Consider the following 24,610-nt stretch of genomic DNA (forward strand, 5'->3'; position numbering starts at 1 on the left):
TAGTGTTTCATTCAGACTTTACTCTGAAAATCACAGATTCCAGCGGACGTTTCGTGCCTTTCAAGAACGTTTTTAGAAGCCGAAGACTATTAAAAACCTACAAACGTTTATAATGCTGTAATAACGTGATTTTAATGATGGTACGTTTAAAAACACAATTTAACGAAGTTGGAAGTGTTTTCAGACGGACTTCGTGAGGAAACAACTGAAAACACGAACAACCGGAAGTAGTATTTAGATTGACAGGTCGACCCACCCATCCACGCTGAGTTACGCACGTTTAGTGGGCTGAGGCCTGAGCCGCTATTCTCTACGTACAGTTACGCACCAAATGACGTCAGACGTCGTGGCTCGTGACCATACCTACGTTCTTAGCGGCCACGCGCCGCCGTAGCTGTCAGTGAGAGGACCTTTAAATGGCCGCTCGGTACGACTCGGTAATAACCGGTAATAACGCTGCTACGGAGAGATTCGGTTAAACAGCGGCTGTTTACCGCTAGTGTCGCTCGGTTTATACCAAACTAACATTTTAACCGTTTTATTTGTTGTAAAAAGAAACGAAAATGAGCGACGAGGACGAGTTTCTGCAGAAAGCTCGAACCGGGTTTGAAGACCTGTGTCGAGCTTTAAATATGGACGAGGAGGCGAGTAGAGAGGCGTGGAGGAGCTACGAGGACATGAGCAGGAACTATACCTTAGAGGTGAGACACTGAGACATGATAGAAGACGTAAGGAGACATTAGGAGACATTATAGAAGACATTAGGAGACATTAGGAGGCGAGTAGAGAGGCGTGGAGGAGCTACGAGGACATGAGCAGGAACTATACCTTAGAGGTGAGACACTAGGAGACATTATAGAAGACGTAAGGAGACATTAGGAGACATTATAGAAGACGTAAGGAGACGTTAGGAGGCGAGTAGAGAGGTGTGGAGGAGCTACGAGGACATGAGCAGGAACTATAGGTGAGACACTAGGAGACATTATAGAAGACATTAGGAGACATTATAGAAGACGTAAGGAGACGTTAGGAGACATTAGGAGGCGAGTAGAGAGGTGTGGAGGAGCTACGAGGACATGAGCAGGAACTATAGGTGAGACACCAGGAGACATTATAGAAAACGTAAGGAGACATTATAGGAGCCATTAGGAGACATTAGTCTGTCTGTCTGTTTCAGTCAAACTACTTCTTTCTCTAAAACAGAGGACATGTGAGGATTTGAGTCTTTTCTTTGTCACACGTGATGATGAAATGTTTGTATTTCTGGACGGTGAGTCGGACAAAACGATAACTGATGTCACCGCCGGTTTCTCACTGTTTTCTGACATTTAAAGACATAACTATGGAGTACTCGAGGAAATAATAGAACCCCCCCCATCATGTCTCCAGGGCAGCGTCCTCCACTGGTTGTCCTGCTCTCTGTATGTAGCCTGCAGGTCTTCAGTCCCCATGGTGGGTAAAGGAACCACTGAAGGAAACTACGTCTCTCTGACCAGAATCCTACGCTGCTCAGAGATGAGGTAGGCCCACAATGCACCTGTGCTCTCACCTGAAGGTCTGTCTGACTCTGTTTATTACCCAGTGGGGGAAGAAGTACTCTGATCTTCTTCAGTAAAAGTACGAATACCACAGTGTAGAAATACATGTAAAAATCTGTAATTCTTCAGTAAAAGAACAAAAGTATTATTATCGACATGCCTAAAGTACCAAAAGTAAAAGTACTCATGATGCAGAGTAGTTGCATATGTTTTATTAATGATCACTTTATATACTGCTGGTAGTTTAATCTTTAACAATACATCATCATTTATTAGTGGATTAATTATCTGAATCTGTACAGTAAAAAGTACAATATTTAACAATATATATATTTAATATATTATAGAATGATGAAGTAACAGGACATAGAGTTCTTTAATAAGATGAAGTAACAGGACATAGAGTTCTTTAATAAGATGAAGTAACAGGACATAGAGTTCTTTAATAAGATGAAGAAGTAACAGGACATAGAGTTCTTTAATAAGATGAAGTAACAGGACGTAGAGTTCTTTAATAAGATGAAGAAGTAACAGGACATAGAGTTCTTTAATAAGATGAAGTAACAGGACATAGAGTTCTTTAATGAGAAGAAGAAGTAACAGGATATAGAGTTCTTTAATAAGAAGAAGAAGTAACAGGACATAGAGTTCTTTAATAAGAAGAAGTAACAGGACATAGAGTTCTTTAATAAGATGAAGAAGTAACAGGACATAGAGTTCTTTAATAAGATGAAGTAACAGGACATAGAGTTCTTTAATAAGATGAAGAAGTAACAGGACATAGAGTTCTTTAATAAGATGAAGTAACAGGACATAGAGTTCTTTAATAAGATGAAGAAGTAACAGGACATAGAGTTCTTTAATAAGATGAAGTAACAGGACATAGAGTTCTTTAATGAGAAGAAGAAGTAACGACATAGAGTTCTTTAATAAGAAGAAGTAACAGGATATAGAGTTCTTTAATAAGAAGAAGTAACAGGGTATAGAGTTCTTTCATGAGAAGAAGTAACAGGATATAGAGTTCTTTAATAAGAAGAAGTAACAGGACATAGAGTTATTTAATGAGAAGAAGAAGTAACAGGACATAGAGTTCTTTAATAAGATGAAGTAACAGGACATAGAGTTCTTTAATGAGAAGAAGAAGTAACAGGATATAGAGTTCTTTAATAAGAAGAAGAAGTAACAGGACATAGAGTTCTTTAATAAGAAGAAGTAACAGGACATATAGTTCTTTAATAAGATGAAGAAGTAACAGGACATAGAGTTCTTTAATAAGATGAAGTAACAGGACATAGAGTTCTTTAATAAGATGAAGAAGTAACAGGACATAGAGTTCTTTAATAAGATGAAGTAACAGGACATAGAGTTCTTTAATAAGATGAAGTAACAGGACATAGAGTTCTTTAATAAGAAGAAGAAGTAACAGGATATAGAGTTCTTTCATGACAAGAAGTAACAGGATATAGAGTTCTTTCATGAGAAGAAGTAACAGGACATAGAGTTATTTAATAAGATGAAGTAACAAGACAGAGTTCTTTAATAAGAAGAAGAAGTAACAGGACATAGAGTTCTTTAATAAGATGAAGTAACAAGACATAGAGTTCTTTAATAAGAAGACGTAACAGGACATAGAGTTCTTTAATAAGAAGGAGAAGTAACAGGACATAGAGTTCTTTAATAAGAAGAAGTAACAGGACATAGAGTTCTTTAATAAGAAGAAGAAGTAACAGGACATAGAGTTCTTTAATAAGAAGAAGTAACAGGACATAGAGTTCTTTAATGAGAAGAAGAAGTAACAGGATATAGAGTTCTTTCATGAGAAGAAGTAACAGGATATAGAGTTCTTTCATGAGAAGAAGAAGTAACAGGATATAGAGTTCTTTCATGAGAAGAAGTAACAGGATATAGAGTTCTTTAATGAGAAGAAGAAGTAACAGGATATAGAGTTCTTTAATAAGATGAAGTAACAGGATATAGAGTTCTTTCATGAGAAGAAGTAACAGGATATAGAGTTCTTTCATGAGAAGAAGTAACAGGATATAGAGTTCTTTAATGAGAAGAAGAAGTAACAGGATATAGAGTTCTTTAATAAGATGAAGTAACAGGATATAGAGTTCTTTCATGAGAAGAAGTAACAGGACATAGAGTTCTTTAATGAGAAGAAGTAACAGGACATAGAGTTCTTTAATAAGAAGAAGAAGTAACAGGATATAGAGTTCTTTAATAAGAAGAAGAAGTAACAGGATATAGAGGTCTTTAATGAGAAGAAGAAGTAACAGGATATAGAGTTCTTTAATAAGAAGAAGTAACAGGTCATAGAGTTCTTTAATAAGAAGAAGTAGTAACAGGATATAGAGTTCTTTAATAATAAGAAGAAGTAACAGGACATAGAGTTCTTTCATGAGAAGAAGTAACAGGATATAGAGTTCTTTAATAAGAAGAAGAAGTAACAGGATATAGAGTTCTTTAATAAGAAGAAGAAGTAACAGGACATAGAGTTCTTTCATGAGAAGAAGTAGTAACAGGATATAGAGTTCTTTAATAAGAAGAAGTAGTAACAGGATATAGAGTTCTTTAATAAGAAGAAGAAGTAACAGGACATAGAGTTCTTTCATGAGAAGAAGTAACAGGATATAGAGTTCTTTCATGAGCAGAAGTAACAGGATATAGAGTTCTTTCATGAGAAGAAGTAACAGCACATAGAGTTCTTTCATGAGAAGAAGTAACAGGACATAGAGTTCTTTAATGAGAAGAAGTAACAGGATATAGAGTTCTTTAATAAGATGAAGTAACAGGACATCGAGTTCTTTAATAAGATCAAGAAGTAACAGGACATCGAGTTCTTTCATAAGTCAGAGTTGTGTCTCCTCACAGTCTGATAGAGTTCTTTAATAAGATCAAGAAGTGGCAGGACATGGCCGACCTTCCTCAGGACTTCCGTCAGAGCACCAATAAGCTAGAGAGAAACTTCACCGTGTCGGCTGTGATCTTCAAGAAGTACGTCCCGATCTTCAAAGCCATCTTCAAGGCGCCGTCCGAGGAGCCGACCCGAGTTCACCGCAGCCGCAAACAGAGGTGCGCTTTGACCTCTCCCGAGCAGCCGGTTCTGGTGCTTCTTTGTTTCACGGTGTTGTTTAATTATAGCTGACGATGTCTCCTCTGGTCTTCTGTCTCCAGACGTCATCCCTGCTCTGTGACCGAGGTCTTCAACTTCTGCTGGGTTCTGTTTGTCCACGCTAAAGGTAACCAGCTCCTCTGGTCTGCTGCACCACTAAACGACTGGGAGGCCTTCCAGCTGGTGGTTTTACTGGTCACACCTAACATTTCAATGGATAGAAGTATCAAGGACAGCCAGCAGGTGGCGCTAATGTAACACTTAAAGATGGCAGCCGCCATAAAACTCACCAGAAGAAGATGATGTTTGGAGGTCTTTCAGAGGACACTGGTGGATCAGATTTACCTGAATATTGATCATTGTTCCTGTTCACACGAGACATAAAGGACCTGGTCCTGAACGTCTCGGGACTTCAGAGACTAGCTGGTGAACATAAACAGAGACAGACTGTGATCACATCTGACCAACAGAGATCGTCTGTTTCTGATTTGATCTGGATACCAGACCCTCAGATTGATAAGTGGACACGGTCCAGAGACGTCCTCTTTGTACGGGACAAGATCCAGAGTCCTCGTTCTCAGCTGGTTCTCTGATGTTGGTGTTCAAACATCTGAACACATTTCTGGAGACAGATTATCTAGTGATGCACCACAGTTTAGACAAAATAAAAAAACTCAGATTCACCTTTTAAGATGTCCTCCAATGAACCCGAGGTATTAAATGTTTCCAAAGGTTTGCTCTCAGGGTTTTGGATGTTTTTATTCATAATCCTGAGAACAGCAGCTCCGTGTGTTTAACATCTGTACGGTAGCACACGTCCAGCCTCATCCTCGTGTATGGATAAAAACACACAGTTTGCTGCAACATTAAATACGCTTTTCATCTGTTTCCTGAGGTGAGACTGTATTTTCTATCCAAGTAGCTGGACAATGACATGCAGCTATTTTTGTAATCTGTATGTAAATAGAAAACATTGGAAGGAAACATCAATATAAAATGTTGAAAAACATAATTTATGTCCATTACATTGTTTGTTTCTGATGCAGCAGACAGAAAGTTGTTCCTCCTAGATGCTTATTTTTGATGTTAACACATGAGAGGAACAAACAGGAGGAGCTCTGAAGTGCCTTGCTCAAGGGAGGGTGAAGAGTGTCCTGATCCGCTGGTGTTTTCTGTCCTTTCAGGGAACTTCCCGATGATCAGCGATGACCTGGTGAACTCCTACCACCTGCTGCTGTGTGCCCTGGATCTGGTGTTCACCAACGCTCTGCTGTGCAACGCCAGGAAGGACCTGCTGAACCCCAACTTCAGAGGTGAACCCTCACACTGAACCACATCAGATCTCAAACCCACATAGAGCTGTGAAACACGACGCTGTGGAGGGAAGCCTGCTTATCAGCTCTGCACTAATAAATCAAACTAAAATAAATCAGCCTGGTGTTTCCTCCACCTCCTTCTCCAAAACATAGTGTTTATTGTGCTGAGAGGAAGCGGCTCTGACTCCACGTCAAGCTGCATCCACTCAGGAAACAAGCTGGTTTGAAACACTAGATCACACTGAACATCTTAAAGAGACAGTAGTGATGTTTATCGGCGGTTCTCCTCCATAGTCAGTGTGTTACCACAGTAGATGGAGCAGAACTTTAATTCTGAACCATGATTGGGTGACTGATGCAGAAAATTACAACGTGATTTCTCTCGATATGATTCAACACGTTTACCTTTTTTTGATATTACTAGAATGTTTGATCTACTGTAGTAGTGAATAATGATGATGAAACAGGGTCCTGGTCTGTGTGTGTGGGTCCTCCAGGTCTACCAGAGGACTTCAGCACTAAAGACTTCAGGCCGTCTTCAGGGCCGCACTGCTTCATAGAGCAGCTGTGTGAGCTGCATGATGGTCTGGTGCTGGAGGCCAAAGGGGTCAAAGAACACTTCTGGAAACCCTTCATCAAGAAGCTCTTCCACAAGAGGGTGAGACATGCTGCTATAGACTAGTCTGTTCATCAAGAAGCTCTTCCACAAGAGGGTGAGACATGCTGCTATAGACAGACAGACACTCACACTCACACACACACACACACGGTAGATGTGGTGGGTAATCTAAACTCTCTCCTACAGATTGTCAGAGGAAAGGAGGACAGTCTGACTGGCTTTCTGGATCCCATGAACTTTGGAGACAGTTTGTGAGTGTTGGCTGTTATTGAACAGTTCATTGATTATAATGTGATCATATGTATCTAATGTGTTAGCATTTAGATAGAATTCATAACAAATGGTTTCTGACCGGTTTATTTTGGGGGCAGAATGTTCATAAATGTGTCCAGTTTCATCATTGTTTCACTTCATCTGATGACATGTTCTTTACAGTCATCTGTTCATGTGTCATAACAGTTGTTTCCCTACTCTACTCTACCCTACTCTACCCTACCCTACTCTACCCTACTCTACTCTACCCTACTCTACCCTACTCTACCCTACTCTACTCTACTCTACCCTACTCTACCCTACTCTACTCTACGCTACTCTACTCTACTCTACTCTACCCTACTCTACTCTACCCTACTCTACTCTACCCCACTCTACTCTATGCTACTCTACCCTACTCTACCCTACTCTACTCTACCCTACTCTACTCTACCCTACCCTACTCTACCCTACTCTACCCCACTCTACTCTACGCTACTCTACCCTACTCTACTCTACCCTACTCTACTCTACCCACTCTAATCTATGCTACTCTACCCTACTCTACTCTACTCTACCCTACTCTACCCTACTCTACTCTACGCTACTCTACCCTACCCTACTCTACCCTACTCTACCCTACCCTACTCTACCCCACTCTACTCTATGCTACTCTACCCTACTCTACCCTACTCTACCCTACTCTACTCTATGCTACTCTACCCTACTCTACTCTACTCTACCCTACTCTACCCTACTCTACTCTACTCTACCCTACCCTACTCTACCCTACTCTACCCCACTCTACTCTACGCTACTCTACCCTACTCTACTGTACTCTACCCTACTCTACCCTACTGTACCCTACCCTACTATACCCCACTCTACTCTATGCTACTCTACCCTACTCTACCCTACTCTACCCTACTCTACTCTACCCTACTCTACTCTACTCTACCCTACTCTACCCTACTCTACCCTACCTTACTCTACCCTACTCTACTCTACGCTACTCTACTCTACCCTACTCTACTCTACCCTACTCTACTCTACCCTACTCTACCCTACCCTACTCTACCCTACTCTACTCTACGCTACTCTACCCTACTCTACTCTACCCTACCCTACTCTACCCTACTCTACCCTACTCTACTCTACTCTACCCTACTCTACGCTACTCTACTCTACCCTACCCTACTCTACCCTACTCTACTCTACTCTACCCTACTCTACGCTACTCTACCCTACCCTACTCTACCCTACTCTACTCTACTCTACCCTACTCTACTCTACACTACTCTACTCTACCCTACTCTACTCTACTCTACCCTACTCTACTCTACGCTACCCTACTCTACCCTACTCTACTCTACGCTACCCTACTCTACTCTACCCTACCCTACTCTACTCTACTCTACCCTACTCTACTCTACCCTACCCTACTCTACCCTACTCTACCCTACTCTACTCTACTCTACGCTACCCTACTCTACTCTACCCTACCCTACTCTACCCTACTCTACCCTACTCTACTCTACCCTACCCTACTCTACTCTACTCTACCCTACCCTACTCTACCCTACTCTACTCTACCCTACCCTACTCTACCCTACTCTACCCTACTCTACTCTACCCTACTCTACTCTACTCTACCCTACCCTACCCTACTCTACGCTACTCTACTCTACCCTACTCTACCCTACTCTACTCTACTCTACCCTACTCTACTCTACTCTACTCTACCCTACCCTACTCTACCCTACTCTACCCTACCCTACCCTACTCTACCCTACTCTACCCTACTCTACTCTACTCTACTCTACTCTACTCTACGCTACCCTACTCTACTCTACCCTACTCTACCCTACTCTACTCTACTCTACCCTACTCTACCCTACTCTACCCTACTCTACTCTACCCTACCCTACTCTACCCTACTCTACTCTACCCTACTCTGCTCTACGCTACTCTACTCTACCCTACTCTACCCTACCCTACTCTACCCTACCCTACTCTACCCTACCCTACTCTAGTTTGTCTCTGACTCGGGTGTATGAGGAACATGTTCTGGCCACTGGTAGTCTGGATGAGAGGATCTTCACCGGTGAGGGGGCGAGCGAGGACATCGGGACCCCGGGGCCCAGCCTGTGTGAGGGGGTGGAGAACCAGGACAGCACCACATACAGGCTTCACACCAGCCTCACAGTGAGACGGCTAACATGAACTAGCCCGCAGTTTTATTATTTATTGCTGTGAATAAACAGAAAACATTGAAGACCCGTCGTCTCTCCTCCCGTCAGGCCTCGGCTCTGAAGGTGTCCACTCCTCTGACGGGGAGGAAGTACGTTCAGGAGAACAGATGGTCGTCTCCCGTCTCGTCTGCCATGAAGAGCGTCGGGCAACTCCACACTCTGCTGTCAGGAACCAAACAAGGGCCGAGCGCTAAACTGAGAGAGACTCTCAGGTATGTTTGTTAAAACCTAAACCTGGAAACACCAAGGGCGTAGGTTTGGTCTCGGCATCGGTAAGGGACACTGCCCCCCCGGCATCCAAAGTCTTGGTTGGTCAGGGGCGTTTCTAGGATTCAAAGAAAGGGGGGGCCCCAAGGGGAGGGGCAATTTTTTTAGGGGGCGACTGTGGCTAAGTGGATAGCAGAGCCATCTTTCAATCAGAGGGTTGGCGGGTCAAACCCCGGCTCCGGCTCTGCTAGTCGCATGTCGATGTGTCCTTGAGCAAGACACTTAACCCCAAAATTGATCCCGTAGTTGTGCCTACGGTGTAGAAATGTGATAGAATCTGAATTGTAAGTCGCTTTGGATAAAAGCGTCTGCTAAATGACTGTAATGTAATGTAATTTTTGCGCTGCAATTTTTTTGGGGGCCCATTTGGGGCCGCGGATATCCATTGTTTCAGACAGTTCATAGATTGGTTCAATCAGAAAGAGTGTAATTTTGCTCTGTAGTTTTGCTTGCATTCAGTATATGACAACACAAGAGACAGAATTTCAGGGTCATAGTGAAATTTGACAACACAAATATGAACTTTTCTCAAATAAAGAATAGCCGCGTCTCTCCCAAATCCTAATTCTTAAAGGGGCCGCACACAATGGATGGAGAATGGACCTGACACTGTCAACTTTATATCGTTAAGTATGATGATAGGCTATTGGATTGTAATTTGAAGGGTGAGAAAACATACAAACCAGAACGCACGCACATATGTAGCCTGTTAGAGTTATAAATAACTTGTCCATGTGAGAAACAATAGTTTAATTTAATGACATCATCAAAATAAAAATATATTTCTTTTTCTTCTTCTTTTTTTTTTAAAGCCATTAATGCCAAATTATTTGGGGGGGGCTGAAGAACATTTGAGGGGGGCTTCACAACGCCCCTGGTTGATATTATGTTGAACAGGCAAACTTTATTAAAATATATTAACATTTGTGCAACTTCGAACTGATTTAAACACAATAACAGTAACAAAACCTTAGTTTAAATACAAAACAGTATTCTGCACCAAATAAATAATATTATTCTGAAAACCGGATGTTGGTCTGAAGAAACCGGATGTTGTCTCACGTCAATCTTTCCGTTAACTTTCAAAGTCCTTCGCTCGCTCCCGATCTGTGCGTTTGAATGTGTTTACGGTGAATGTCAGCATATAGGTGCACTAACATGTGAGTGTCTGTGAGTGGACCACGGAGATCTGAGTGTCTGCTGACTTTACCAGCGATGTCCAGTAGTCTCCATTCCTCCACCGCTGCCAGTGAGCAACGCACTTTCAAAATAAAAAAACGCACTATAAAATAATTGTCGGCGTTAATTAATTAATGCGTTGACGCGGTAATAACGCGTTAACTTGCCCAGCACTAATAATAATACGAATGGCTTTGCAAATATATTGTGCAAAATTATTTTTTCTAACAGGCAATTCAAATTAACAAAATATTGGTGGGGACAATTGTGTCTTTCCAAAACTTTGGTCATGACCAGTCCCTATGGACCCTATGCAAACCTACGCCCTTGGGAAACACCCTACTCTACTCTACTCTGCCCTACTCTACTCTACCCTAATCTACTATACCCTACCCTAATCTACCCTAATCTACCCTAATCTACTCTATCCTACTCTACTCTACCCTAATCTACTCTGCCCCACTCTATCCTACTCTGCCCTACTCTACCCTACTCTACCCTACTCTACCCTACTGTACTCTACTCTACCCTACTCTACCCTACTGTACTCTACTCTACCCTACTCTACCCTACTGTACTCTACTCTACCCTAATCTACCCTAATCTACTCTATCCTACTCTACTCTACCCTAATCTACTCTGCCCCACTCTATCCTACTCTGCCCTACTCTACCCTACTCTACCCTACTGTACTCTACTCTACCCTACTCTACCCTACTGTACTCTACTCTACCCTACTCTACCCTACTGTACTCTACTCTACCCTACTCTACCCTACTGTACTCTACTCTACCCTACTGTACTCTACTCTACCCTACTATACCCTACTGTACTCTACTCTACCCTACTCTACCCTACTGTACTCTACTCTACCCTACTATACCCTACTGTACTCTACTCTACCCTACTATACCCTACTGTACTCTACTCTACCCTACTCTACCCTACTGTACTCTACTCTACCCTACTCTACCCTACTGTACTCTACTCTACCCTACTATACCCTACTGTACTCTACTCTACCCTACTATACCCTACTGTACTCTACTCTACCCTACTCTACCCTACTGTACTCTACTCTACCCTACTATACCCTACTGTACTCTACCCTACTGTACTCTACTCTACCCTACTATACCCTACTATACCCTACTGTACCCTACTATACCCTACTGTACTCTACTCTACCCCACTATACCTGACTATACCCTACCCTACAATACTCTATTCTACTCTACCCTACTCTACTCTAGTTTGTCTCTGAACCTGGAAACCTAGATGTGAGATGTTTTACTGAACAACCACCACTGTTGGTGCTTGAAGTAACAACAGAAACTGTCTTCCTGAAGGACCTGTGCCAGAGACCCCAGTGATGTCATCAGCAAGCGCCTGAAGGACATGTTTGAGCTCTTGTGTCAACACTACGAGGGCAGCGGGCCAGAGAGCAAGGTGATGGGGAGAGGTACAAATGAGTCTTTCTCAGTTCTGATTTCTAAAATGCATCTTTAGGAGCGAGGAGTTGGGAAACACCGATGTGTCCTTTGAGGAAGTGTTCCTGGGAAAACAAATATAGGGATCGAGGAGGCACAAAATGGTGAGATGACCCCCTGAGAGCTTGAGCCGATGGACTAACTCCTCTCTAAACCTCCTCCTCGTAGACATGGCAGTAAAGTACTTCCACCTGGCGGAGGCGCTCTACTACAGGATGCTGGAGTCCATCATCGAGAGAGAGAAGATGATCCTGGGAGACGCAGACTTGTCCGTGAGTATTTTTGTGGTATTATTTGAACTGGAGTCGGATGTAAAGTTGTATCTGTCCATCTTAAAGGGACAGTACTGATGTTTAGGTGTTTAGCTTCTTCTCCGTAGTCAGTGTTTTACCTTTCTATGCTCTCTTCCAAGGCACCAGACTCTATTCACAAAAACACTAATTTAACATGTGTGTGTGTCAGTGTATCCTGGAGCAGGACGTCTTCCACCGCTCTCTGTTGGTCTGCTGTCTGGAGATCGTGGTCTTCTCCTACAGACCTCCAGGAGATTTCCCCAACTTGATCACCATCTTCCAGCTGCCAGCGTATCACTTCTACAAGGTATCAATACCACCGATCACTTCTTAATGTAATTAATCAATTAAAAGCAGGAGGTGAGGATAATAATAAGACCTGTGATGTTCAGGTGATCGAGGTGCTGGTGCGGTCGGAGCAGGGTCTGTTTCGGGAGGTGGTGAAGCACCTGAACCAGGTGGAGGAGCAGGTTCTGGAGAGTCTGACCTGGACCAGCGACTCCCCGCTGTGGGAGAGCCTTCGTGGGGCCAAAGACCACGTCCCCGCCTGCAAGCAGGTCCATAAACCACAACACACTCAGTTCATCGTGGTTATTAATAAACGGGAATCCTGAATTTGAATATGTTACAACACCCTCATTTGTTCCTGTTTGTGGTCTGGATGTAACCTGGTCTTGGTCTGGATGTAATGTGGTCTTGGTCTGGTGCTGGTTCAGGTGATGCCCCCTCAGTATCTGGAACAAAGCGATGAGAGCAGCAGTGTTCCTCAGACTCCCATCAACCAGGGACCAGAACTCAGAGGTTAGTAACGTCTTCTGTGGTGTTTTAGTTGTAGAAATTCATCACGTCTTTGTGTCTTTAATCTGTCCGTCCGTCCTCAGGCGTGTCCCCGTCCCCGACCATGCTGTTTGACCGGTACAGCTCTCCTCTCACCGGCCCGTTTCGCCGCCGTCTGTTCGTCGACCCTGCGGACGGAGAACCGACCGCCGTGACCAAGACCGCCCCGACCGGCCTGGTCGCCACCATCCCAGCTGGGCAGACGGTGGTCTCAATGGCGACTGCCACCGTCACCGCCAACAACGGGCAGACGGTCACCATTCCGGTGCAAGGTGAGTTACCGACGACGCCGACACTGAACGCAGAAGGGCGATGACAATGACGAGTAACAAACCTCTGACCTCTGCAGGGATAGCCAATGAGAGCGGAGGCATCACCTTCTTCCCCGTCCAGGTGAGCGTGACCGGACAGGGCGGCGCCACGCTGCAGCCACTGTCCTCACAGACTCTGACCGGCACCCTCACCGTCCAATCGGTCGTCAGCACACCGGCTAAACCAGCAGCCGGTGGTCCGCTGAGGAAAGGATCGCTGTCGCTGTTCTTCAGGAAGGTACCACACTGTCCTCATGGAGACCTCACTGGTTCTCATGGGTTACTACCAGCTGCTTCTGATGTCCTCACCTTGTCCTCAGGTGTACCACCTGGCCAGCGTCCGTCTCAGAGACCTTTGTTCCAAACTGGACATCTCTTCAGATCTGAGGAGGAAGATCTGGACGTGTTTTGAACATTCTTTGGTTCACTGCAGCGACCTGATGATGGACCGTCACCTGGACCAGCTGCTCATGTGTGCTGTGTACGTCATAGCCAAGGTGTGTGTACTATGTGTACTGTGTGTGTACTCTGTGTACTGTGTATACTATGTGTACTGTGTGTACTGTGTGTGTACTCTGTGTACTGTGTGTACTGTGTGTACAGTGTGTATACTGTGTGTATACTGTGTGTGTTTCTCTCTAAAAGTAAACCTACATGTCTGTTGTTTCTTTCAGGTGACCAAAGAAGACAAATCCTTCCAGAACATCATGAAGTGTTACAGAACGCAGCCTCAGGCCAGCAGCAGTGTAAGTAAACAGGAAACACAGGAAGTCAACAGGAAACACGGGAAGTAAACATTAAAACAGGAAGTAAACAGGAAACACAGGAAGTAAACATTAACACAGGAAGTAAACAGGAAACACAAGAAGTAAACATTAACACAGGAAGTAAACAGGAAACACAGGAAGTAAACATTAACACAGGAAGTAAACAGGAAACACAAGAAGTAAACATTAACACAGGAAGTAAACAGGAAACACAAGAAGTAAACAGGAAACACAGGAAGTAAACATTAACACAGCAAGTAGACAGGAAACACAGGAAGTAAACATTAACACAGCAAGTAGACAGGAAACACAGGAAGTAAACAGGAAACACAAGAAGTAAACAGGAAACACAGGAAGTAAACATGAAACACAGGACGTAGACAGGAAACACAGGAAGTAAACAGGAAACACAGGAAGTAAACAGGAAACACAGGAAGTAAACATTAAACACAGGAAGTAGACAGGAAACACAGGAAGTAAACATTAAACACAGGAAGTAAACATGAAGCACAGGAAGTAAACATTAAACACAGGAAGTAGACAGGAAACACAGGAAGTAAACATTAAACACAGGAAGTAAACATGAAACACAGGAAGTAAACATTAACACAGGAAGTAAACATGAAACACAGGAAGTAAACATTAACACAGGAAGTAGACAGGAAACACAATAAGTAAACAGGAAACACAGGAAGTAAACATTAACACAGCAAGTAGACAGGAAACACAGGAAGTAAACATTAACACAGCAAGTAGACAGGAAACACAGGAAGTAAACAGGAAACACAAGAAGTAAACAGGAAACACAGGAAGTAAACATGAAACACAGGACGTAGACAGGAAACACAGGAAGTAAACAGGAAACACAGGAAGTAAACAGGAAACACAGGAAGTAAACATTAAACACAGGAAGTAGACAGGAAACACAGGAAGTAAACATTAAACACAGGAAGTAAACATGAAGCACAGGAAGTAAACATTAAACACAGGAAGTAGACAGGAAACACAGGAAGTAAACATTAAACACAGGAAGTAAACATGAAACACAGGAAGTAAACATTAACACAGGAAGTAGACAGGAAACACAATAAGTAAACAGGAAACACAGGAAGTAAACATTAACACAGGAAGTAGACAGGAAACACAAGAAGTAAACAGGTAACACAGGAAGTAAACAGGAAACACAGGCAGTAAACATTAAAACAGGAAGTAAACAGGAAACACAGGAAGTAAACATTAACACAGCAAGTAGACAGGAAACACAGGAAGTAGACAGGAAACACAGGAAGTAAACATGAAACACAGGAAGTAAACAGGAAACACAAGAAGTAAACAGGAAACACAGGAAGTAAACATTAATCACAGGAAGTAGACAGGAAACACAGGAAGTAAACATGAAACACAGGACGTAGACAGAAAACACAGGAAGTAAACAGGAAACACAGGAAGTAAACATTAAACACAGGAAGTAAACAGGAAACACAAGAAGTAAACAGGAAACACAGGAAGTAAACATTAATCACAGGAAGTAGACAGGAAACACAGGAAGTAAACATCAAACACAGGAAGTAAACATCAAACACGGGACGTAAACATCAAACACAGGAAGTAAACATCAAACACAGGAAGTAAACATGAAACACAGGAAGTAAACATTAACACAGGAAGTAGACAGGAAACACAATAAGTAAACAGGAAACACAGTAAGTAAACATTAACACAGGAAGGAGACAGGAAACACAAGAAGTAAACAGGTAACACAGGAAGTAAACAGGAAACACAGGCAGTAAACATTAAAACAGGAAGTAAACAGGAAACACAGGAAGTAAACATTAACACAGCAAGTAGACAGGAAACACAGGAAGTAGACAGGAAACACAGGAAGTAAACATGAAACACAGGAAGTAAACAGGAAACACAAGAAGTAAACAGGAAACACAAGAAGTAAACAGGAAACACAGGAAGTAAACATTAATCACAGGAAGTAGACAGGAAACACAGGAAGTAAACATGAAACACAGGACGTAGACAGAAAACACAGGAAGTAAACAGGAAACACAGGAAGTAAACAGGAAACACAGGAAGTAAACATTAAACACAGGAAGTAGACAGGAAACAGAGGAAGTAAACATTCAACACAGGAAGTAAACATCAAACACAGGAAGTAAACATCAAACACAGGACGTAAACATCAAACACAGGAAGTAAACATCAAACACAGGAAGTAAGTATAAAGTAGAACATGGAAATACTCAAGTACCTCAAACTGTACTAAGTGTGTGTGTGTGTGTGTTTCAGGTGTACAGGAGTGTGTTGATCTCAGGGAGGACGAGACGTCACTCAGGCAGCAACGACACCAACAAACTCAACTCACCTGTCGACGTCCACCAGGATCCAGGTGAGAAATAGCTGGTTTAGTTCAGTCCTTTGTGCTGGATTCACTGAGGAAACATGTTTTGTTTGTTGTGCTTTTTTATATATTGATATATATAAGGTTCTTGGTATAACACATAGTTCAACAAGAGAAATCTAATTTCATAATATCATTGTTCATTTGTCTGAGGAGCTCTAATATATTATTGTCATTCATTTATACCTACATTTTCATGAGTTGTAAAGATTCCTTCCATATTTTTATATGTTTCAGCAGTTCGTCTCTTTTTATCCTTTTTTATTGGAAAGTTATTTTCTCAATGTCAAAGGTTTTTATTATCTAGTTTCTTAACTGCAAATACTTAAACTATTCTCTGTCTTTTAGACCTTTGGTGTGTTAAACGTCACACACACACACACACACACACACAGTAGTCTCTTTTCAGAATAAAAGCTTTAAACGTTCGTCGATGGAGACCAAACACGGAGCTCAAAGTGATAAAGTGAAGACCTGTTGGTCTCCTCTGATCTCCTGCCAGCAGCTGGAGACATCAGTCCGGTTCCTGTTCGCTCCAGCAGCACCTTGCCCCCCCCCCAGCCGGGTAGTGCTCCCTCCACCCCGACCGACCCCCCCAACAAGACCTCCTCGTCTGGGGGTGACGCTGAGGAGCAGCGAGGAGACCTGATCCACTTCTACAACCACGTTTACATCAAACAGATGAGACTCTTCGCTCTGAGATACTCAGCCAGCTCTCCGTCAGCAGCGGTTCGTCTTCTTCATCTTGAATCTTTTAATAGTGAGGATGAGGGTGAGGATGAGGATGGAGGTGAGGATGAGGATGGGGATGAGGATGGAGGTGAGGATGAGGATGGAGGTGAGGATGAGGATGGAGGTGAGGATGAGGATGAGGATGAAGGTGAGGATGGGGATGAGGATGGAGGTGAGGATGAGGATGGAGGTGAGGATGAGGATGGGGGTGAGGATGAGGGTGAGGATGAGGATGAAGGTGAGGATGAGGATGGTGGTGAGGATGAGGATGAAGGTGAGGATCAGGATGAGGATGAAGGTGAGGATGAGGATGAGGATGAAGGTGAGGATGAGGATGGAGATGAGGATGAGGATGAAGGTGAGGATGAGGATGGTGTTGAGGATGAGGATGGAGATGAGGATGGAGGTGAGGATGAGGATGTGGTGAGGATGAGGATGAAGGTGAGGATAGGATGGAGGTGAGGATAGGATGGAGGTGAGGATGAGGATGAAGGTGAGGATGAGGATGGTGGTGAGGATGAGGATGAAGGTGAGGATCAGGATTAGGATGAAGGTGAGGATGAGGATGGAGGTGAGGATGAAGGTGAGGATGAGGACAAAGGTGAGATTGAGGATGGAGGTGAGGATGAGGATGAGGCTGGAGGTGAGGGTGAGGATGAGGATGGAGATGAGGATGAGGATGGAGGTGAGGATGAGGATGGAGGTGAGGATGGAGATGAGGATGAGGATGGAGATGAGGATGAGGATGGAGGTGAGGATGAGGATGGTGGTGAGGATGAGGATGAAGGTGAGGATCAGGATGAGGATGAAGGTGAGGATGAGGATGAAGGTGAGGATGAGGATCGAGATGAGGATGAAGGTGAGGATGAGGATGGTGGTGAGGATGAGGATGAGGATGGTGGTGAGGATGAGGATGAAGGTGAGGATCAGGATGAGGATGAAGGTGAGGATGAGGATGGAGGTGAGGATGAAGGTGAGGATGAGGATGAGGACAAAGGTGAGGATGAGGATGGAGCTGAGGATGAGGATGAAGATGAGGATGGAGGTGAGGATGAGGATGAAGGTGAGGATGAGGATGGAGGTGAGGATGAGGATGAAGATGAGGATGGAGGTGATGATGAGGATGAAGGTGAGGATGGAGGTGAGGATGAGGATGAAGATGAGGATGAAGATGAGGATGAGGATGGAGGTGAGGATGAGGATGAAGGTGAGGATGAGGATGGTGGTGAGGATGAGGATGAGGATGGAGGTGAGCATGATGATGAAGATGAAGATGAGGATGAGGATGAGGATGGAGGTGCGGATGAGGATGAAGATGAGGATAAGGATGGAATTGAGGATGAGGATGAGGATGAAGGTAAGGATGAGGATGAGGATGAGGATGAGGATGGAGGCGAGGATGAGGATGAAGGTGAGGATGAGGATGGTGGTGAGGATGAGGATGAAGGTGAGGATCAGGATGAGGATGAAGGTGAGGATGAGGATGGAGGTGAGGATGAGGATGGAGGTGAGGATGAAGGTGAGGATGAGGATGAGGACGAAGGTGAGGATGAGGATGAAGGTGAAGATGAGGATGGAGGTGAGGATGAGGATGAGGACAAAGGTGAGGATGAGGATGGAGGTGAGGATGAGGATGAAGGTGAAGGTGAAGATGAGGATGGAGGTGAGGATGAGGATGAGGATGAGGATGAGGATGAAGCTGAGGATGAAGATGAGGATGAAGGTGAGGATGAGGATGAAGGTGAGGATGAGGATGAGGATCAGGATGAAGGTGAGGATGAGGATGAAGGTGAGGATGAGGATGAGGATCAGGGTGACGGTGAGGATCAGGATGAGGATGAGGATCAGGATGAAGGTGAGGATGAAGGTGAGGATGAGGATGAAGGTGAGGATTAGGATGAAGGTGAGGATGAAGGTGAGGATGAAGGTGAGGATGAGGATGAAGGTGAGGATGAAGGTGAGGATGAAGGTGAGGATGAAGGTGAGGATGAGGATCAGGATCAGGATGAAGGTGAGGATGAGGATCAGGATGAAGGTGAGGATGAGGATGAAGGTGAGGATGACGTCATTCATTGATCGTAGAACCTATTGAGTTACGAGGACGACATGTTACAAAGAGAGAGTGAGACGTCACTGCTTTGGTCCAATCCCAACCAGTATGTACTCAAGTATCAGCTTCAAGGTGTACTTAAAGTACAGAATAATATACATTACATTGTAAAAATGTGTGTGTGTGTGTGTGTGTGTGTGTGTTAGCAGCTGGAGACCCCCCCTCTGTGTCCGTACCCCTCCCTGAGGACGGGCTCCCCCCGTCGGATGCTTCTGTCCAGCAAACACTCGATCTACATCTCACCTCACAAGATGAGCTCCGCCCCCCCGACATCGAGTCCCCGAGACAAGATCTACTACTACATCTGTAGCAGCCCCCCCAACGTGAGACCCCCCCCCCCACACACACACACATACATACAGTACTGTAGTTACATGTCTGCCTCCAGATTATCAATAAAACAGAACAGAGTCTAGACAGGAAGTGATGTCATCTGATTGATCTCAGATGACATCACTTTCGTTTAACAACGTATTGATCTGTGACCTCTGACCTCCAGCGTCTGCAGGAGATCAACAGAATGATCCGGACCGGAGAGACCCCCACCAGGAAGAGGACTCGTGCTCTGGAGGACCAGACGTCCCCCAAGAGGGTCTGTCAGGACTCTCAGTCTGCCCTGCTGCGCCGCCTGCAGGACGTCGCCAACGACCGGAGCTCCTCCCACTGAGACACACACACACACACACTATAATCATAAACACGATGCTCATTATGTCTGTCAACTAATAACCAACGAGGAGATCAATTCGTCTGACACAGAATGTTTTATCTCTTTGATCATCATGTGTGAATCATGAGCTTCTTGTTGTTACATGTTCTGTAAATATTTGTACAAACAGAGAAAAGATATTTTATGGAGGCGATGTAAGTGAAGTGCCTTTATTTTGTACTTTAATAGACGTCGGAGGTAATAAAGTGTTTACGTGTGGCCACTAGAGGGAGCTGTTTGTTCACATGTGTGCTTAGTGTTTAAATAACAGTTTATTATTATTCATCATGTTAACGTCACTTCAGGAAGGAAAAGTACATGATAGTATTATGATTATTAATGTGTTAATTAGTTTATCTCTTTAATGTTGCAGCTCATTTAAATGACTTCATATCATCTTTAATCACAAGTAAAGGAACTAAAGTTATCAGATAAAAGTAGAGCAGTAAAAGTACAATATGTACTGCAGTAGAAAAAAACAAAGTACTTCCAGATTGTACTTAAGTATTGTAGTTGAGTACTGTTATTTTAATAACCAGAACATGATTAATAAAGACAGTCTCAAACTATATTAATAACTAAACACATGAAGATCACGTGTTTCATTCTTTAATTCAACTCAATTTATTTTGTTTAATCCAAAACCACAAATCACAAGTTCTCCTCACAGACTTTACTCTGTTAGTACTCTGTTAGTACTCTATTAACTCTGTTAATACTCCGTCCTCACAAAGATAGAAATAATTAATATCCACAGAATATGTGATAAATAATAGTCTATTAATATATATTAATACTCTGTGAACAGTTTACTCTCTTCTTAAACTATTTACATGTCACTGTTTTCATAGAGCAACTTTTACAATTCAAACTTTGATTCAGACTTTTTAGATTTATTATTTATTATAGTTATTATGATAATGATGATCATGATTATTATTACTGTTGTAGTTGTAGTTGTAGTGTATAAAGGGTTAGAAACAGAACATGTAGACTGAGATCAGACAGGTGTCTCCCCCCAGAGGAGCAGAGAGGAACTGCAGGTGAAGGAAACACGACGCGGGACGTCCCGCAAGGGATCCTGGGACAGAGGATGTCGTATGTGTACAGATTGTAAAGCCCTCTGAGGAGAATTTGTGATTTTGGGCTTTAGAGAATACATTCAATTGATCACAGATTCAAGCTGTTCATGTGATTCTCTCTGACAGTTTGTCTTTAGTGTCACTTCCTCTTTCACAACTGAGGAACTTCCTGTTAGCACACACACACACACACACACACACACACACACACACACACACTCTGTATATGTTCATGTGTTTACAGGACTTCTTCTTCAGAACGTTGGTTGAGATGACAGAACCAGAACCAAAGAGGGATCCTGAAGACCGGACTGAGACGGACCTGATGGATCCAGGTTCTGACTCTTTGTACTCAAGGATTAACTGTGAAACAGCTTAGCTTAGCATAAAGACTTGAAACAGGGGGGAAAAAGCTAGCTTAAAATAATAATAATAATAATAATGTATTTTATTTGTAACGCACTTTTCATTTTTTTATTTTTTAAATCTCAGAGTGCCACAGAGCCAGTACATAGTAAAAACATAGTAAAAACATAAAAAAACTATAATAAAATGAAAACCAGTGAATGAACAGAAACAAAAGAAATAACTGACAGTGACTTCGGTCAGAAAGGCTTTCCTGAACAGAAAGGTTTTTAGGCCGGTCTTAAAGAGACAGGGTCTGTGTTGCCCTTAGGTGGTCAGGGATCTGGTCCATAGGCGTGGAGCTGCCGAGCCGAAGGCCCGGTCGCCCATGGTGACCGGGCCTTTGCATTAGGACTGGAACCAACTACCCGACTGTTTATAAAATAGTAACACATGAATGCATCTCTAACTAAAATTACATTTTGTATGTGTGTGTGTGTGTGTGTGTGCGTGTAGATGAACCTCCCAGTTGTTCCAGTCTGACCACTAACCAGCTGCAGCATAACTTGAGAGCCGTGAAGAAGAGAGAGCGACCCGTCAGGCTGCTGTTTGAAATCCCAACGACTCGAATCATCAAAGATGTTCTGACCGAATACGTGGTGAGACGTCACACCTGTATGTCAGGTGTCAGGTACACCTGCAGCTCTGTTCACCTGTAATCTTTATTTGTTCTTTGTAGCGTTCAACTTTCAAATCAAGATCATAAAATGCGTCACAGAACAGCAGCCTCCTGTGGATCAATACAACATGTTTTATATTAACATCACTATAACCAGAGGAATAATAAAGTCTGTACTGTGTCTTTAAATGCAGGTACATCTTCTACTAAGAGAGTCACATGTTCATATTGATATAGCTCTCATGTCTGTACAGCAGCTGAGTGGCTTAGCTTAGCATAAAAACTGTAAACAGAGGGAAACTACTAGTTAGCTTAGCATAAAGACTGGAGACAGAGACATAGCTATCTTAGCTTAGCATAAAGACTGTAAACAGAGGGAAACAGCTAGCATGGCTCAGACTGAATATGTTATATATTTGTGTGCATGTGAACATAGTCGCTGAGTCATCGCTCTGACGTTTGACTTCCTGCTTCCTGTTTGTCTCCAGGTGTACGAGGTCGTGGTGATGCGCTCCGGCAGCTTCGATTCCCGCCGTTCATCCGTGGAGCGCCGCTACAGCGACTTCTCTCGCTTCCACCACAAACTGCTGAAGGAGTTCAACGAGGAGCTGGAGGACGTGGTTCTCCCCCGAAAACTCCTGAGTGGGAACTTCAGCCCCGAGCTGATCTCGGAGCGACGCCTCGGCCTCCAGTACTATCTGGCTCAACTTTACGCCGTGCGCTGCGTTCGACACTCGCCTCGTTTCCCCGAGTTCTTCACCGAGCCGGAGCAGAAACGAGCGCACGGTTTGCTACGAGGCGGGCAGTTCCAGCTCGCCGTGGACCAGCTGCAGACCGTTCTGGAGGTTCAGGAGAAGCTGCTACCGTGGCAGAACCCCACCCTGATCGTACCCACCCTGTCCGCCCTCGCGGTCTGCTACCGGGACCTGCAGGAACCAGAACAGGCGTTTGCTGCAGCTCAGAGAGCTCTGCCTCCAACAAGGCGCTACGGACTGAAACGCTACCGAGCCTCACTGCTGGACCTGCTGGTGGACTTAGGGTATCAGCTGGGACGTCCTGTGGCTCAGTTACAGGAGGAACTGACCGTCCTCAGGGACGCCGAGAGAGGGGAGGTGTCCTCCTGCTCTCTGAAGGAGTTAGTGGTCCACGAGTTCATCTGAGTCTCTGGAGGAGTTAGTGGTCCACGAGTCCATCTGAGTCTCTGGAGGAGTTAGTGGCCCACGAGTCCATCTGAGTCTCTGGAGGAGTTAGTGGTCCACGAGTCCATCTGAGTCTCTGGAGGAGTTAGTGGTCCACGAGTCCATCTGAGTCTCTGGAGGAGTTAGTGGCCCACGAGTCCATCTGAGTCTCTGGAGGAGTTAGTGGTCCACGAGTTCATCTGCGTCTCTGGAGGAGTTAGTGGTCCACGAGTCCATCTGAGTCTCTGGAGGAGTTAGTGGCCCACGAGTCCATCTGAGTCTCTGGAGGAGTTAGTGGTCCACGAGTTCATCTGAGTCTCTGGAGGAGTTAGTGGTCCACGAGTTCATCTGAGTCTCTGGAGGAGTTAGTGGTCCACGAGTCCATCTGAGTCTCTGGAGGAGTTAGTGGTCCACGAGTTCATCTGAGTCTCTGGAGGAGTTAGTGGTCCACGAGTCCATCTGAGTCTCTGGAGGAGTTAGTGGTCCACGAGTCCATCTGAGTCTCTGGAGGAGTTAGTGGTCCACGAGTCCATCTGAGTCTCTGGAGGAGTTAGTGGTCCACGAGTCCATCTGAGTCTCTGGAGGAGTTAGTGGTCCACGAGTCCATCTGAGTCTCTGGAGGAGTTAGTGGTCCACGAGTCCATCTGAGTCTCTGGAGGAGTTAGTGGCCCACGAGTCCATCTGAGTCTCTGGAGGAGTTAGTGGTCCACGAGTTCATCTGAGTCTCTGGAGGAGTTAGTGGTCCACGAGTCCATCTGAGTCTCTGGAGGAGTTAGTGGCCCACGAGTCCATCTGAGTCTCTGGAGGAGTTAGTGGCCCACGAGTCCATCTGAGTCTCTGGAGGAGTTAGTGGTCCACGAGTCCATCTGAGTCTCTGGAGGAGTTAGTGGTCCACGAGTCCATCTGAGTCTCTGGAGGAGTTAGTGGTCCACGAGTTCATCTGAGTCTCTGGAGGAGTTAGTGGTCCACGAGTCCTTTATTCTGTCCTTCATTTTATAAATCATATATTAATCTCATGTGTGCTGTTTACTTGACATGGTCTGGAACCGTTACCCAGCATGCTTCACTGTGTGTGTTGACTTCTAGAAGCTACTAATCAAACATGAAGTACTATCGTAGATATAATACG

General features: G+C 44.1%; 2 protein-coding genes across 6 annotated transcripts; both read left to right on the top strand.

The window, feature by feature from the left end:
• Positions 1-450: 450 nt before the first annotated feature.
• Positions 451-20,420, top strand: rbl2 (retinoblastoma-like 2 (p130)). 5 transcript variants are annotated; one of them, XM_079267426.1, is made up of 22 exons: positions 451-701; positions 1,390-1,520; positions 4,413-4,613; positions 4,716-4,780; positions 5,838-5,966; positions 6,467-6,627; positions 6,775-6,839; positions 8,874-9,045; positions 9,141-9,304; positions 11,888-12,000; positions 12,197-12,300; positions 12,491-12,628; positions 12,714-12,878; positions 13,038-13,122; positions 13,203-13,430; positions 13,508-13,707; positions 13,790-13,966; positions 14,144-14,215; positions 16,535-16,634; positions 17,149-17,375; positions 19,635-19,811; positions 19,988-20,420. In XM_079267426.1, the coding sequence occupies exons 1-22, from the start codon at positions 564-566 to the stop codon at positions 20,153-20,155; spliced, it is 3,180 nt and encodes a 1,059-aa protein (XP_079123552.1). In that variant the 5' UTR covers positions 451-563; the 3' UTR covers positions 20,156-20,420. The 5 variants fall into 5 exon arrangements, with proteins under 5 accessions (XP_079123552.1, XP_079123554.1, XP_079123553.1 ...); XM_079267428.1 differs by having other exon boundaries at positions 19,638-19,811; XM_079267427.1 differs by having other exon boundaries at positions 17,152-17,375.
• A 1,071-nt stretch (positions 20,421-21,491) lies between these two features.
• Positions 21,492-23,463, top strand: snx20 (sorting nexin 20; the record flags this gene model as incomplete). Its single annotated transcript, XM_079273748.1, has 3 exons — positions 21,492-21,614; positions 22,141-22,283; positions 22,792-23,463. The coding sequence occupies exons 1-3, from the start codon at positions 21,506-21,508 to the stop codon at positions 23,461-23,463; spliced, it is 924 nt and encodes a 307-aa protein (XP_079129874.1). The 5' UTR covers positions 21,492-21,505.
• Between the last annotated feature and the right edge of the window lie 1,147 nt (positions 23,464-24,610).

The sequence above is a fragment of the Melanostigma gelatinosum genome, assembly GCF_949748355.1.
Source record: "Melanostigma gelatinosum genome assembly, chromosome: 1".
In the NCBI taxonomy this organism is placed as follows: Eukaryota; Metazoa; Chordata; class Actinopteri; order Perciformes; family Zoarcidae; genus Melanostigma; species Melanostigma gelatinosum.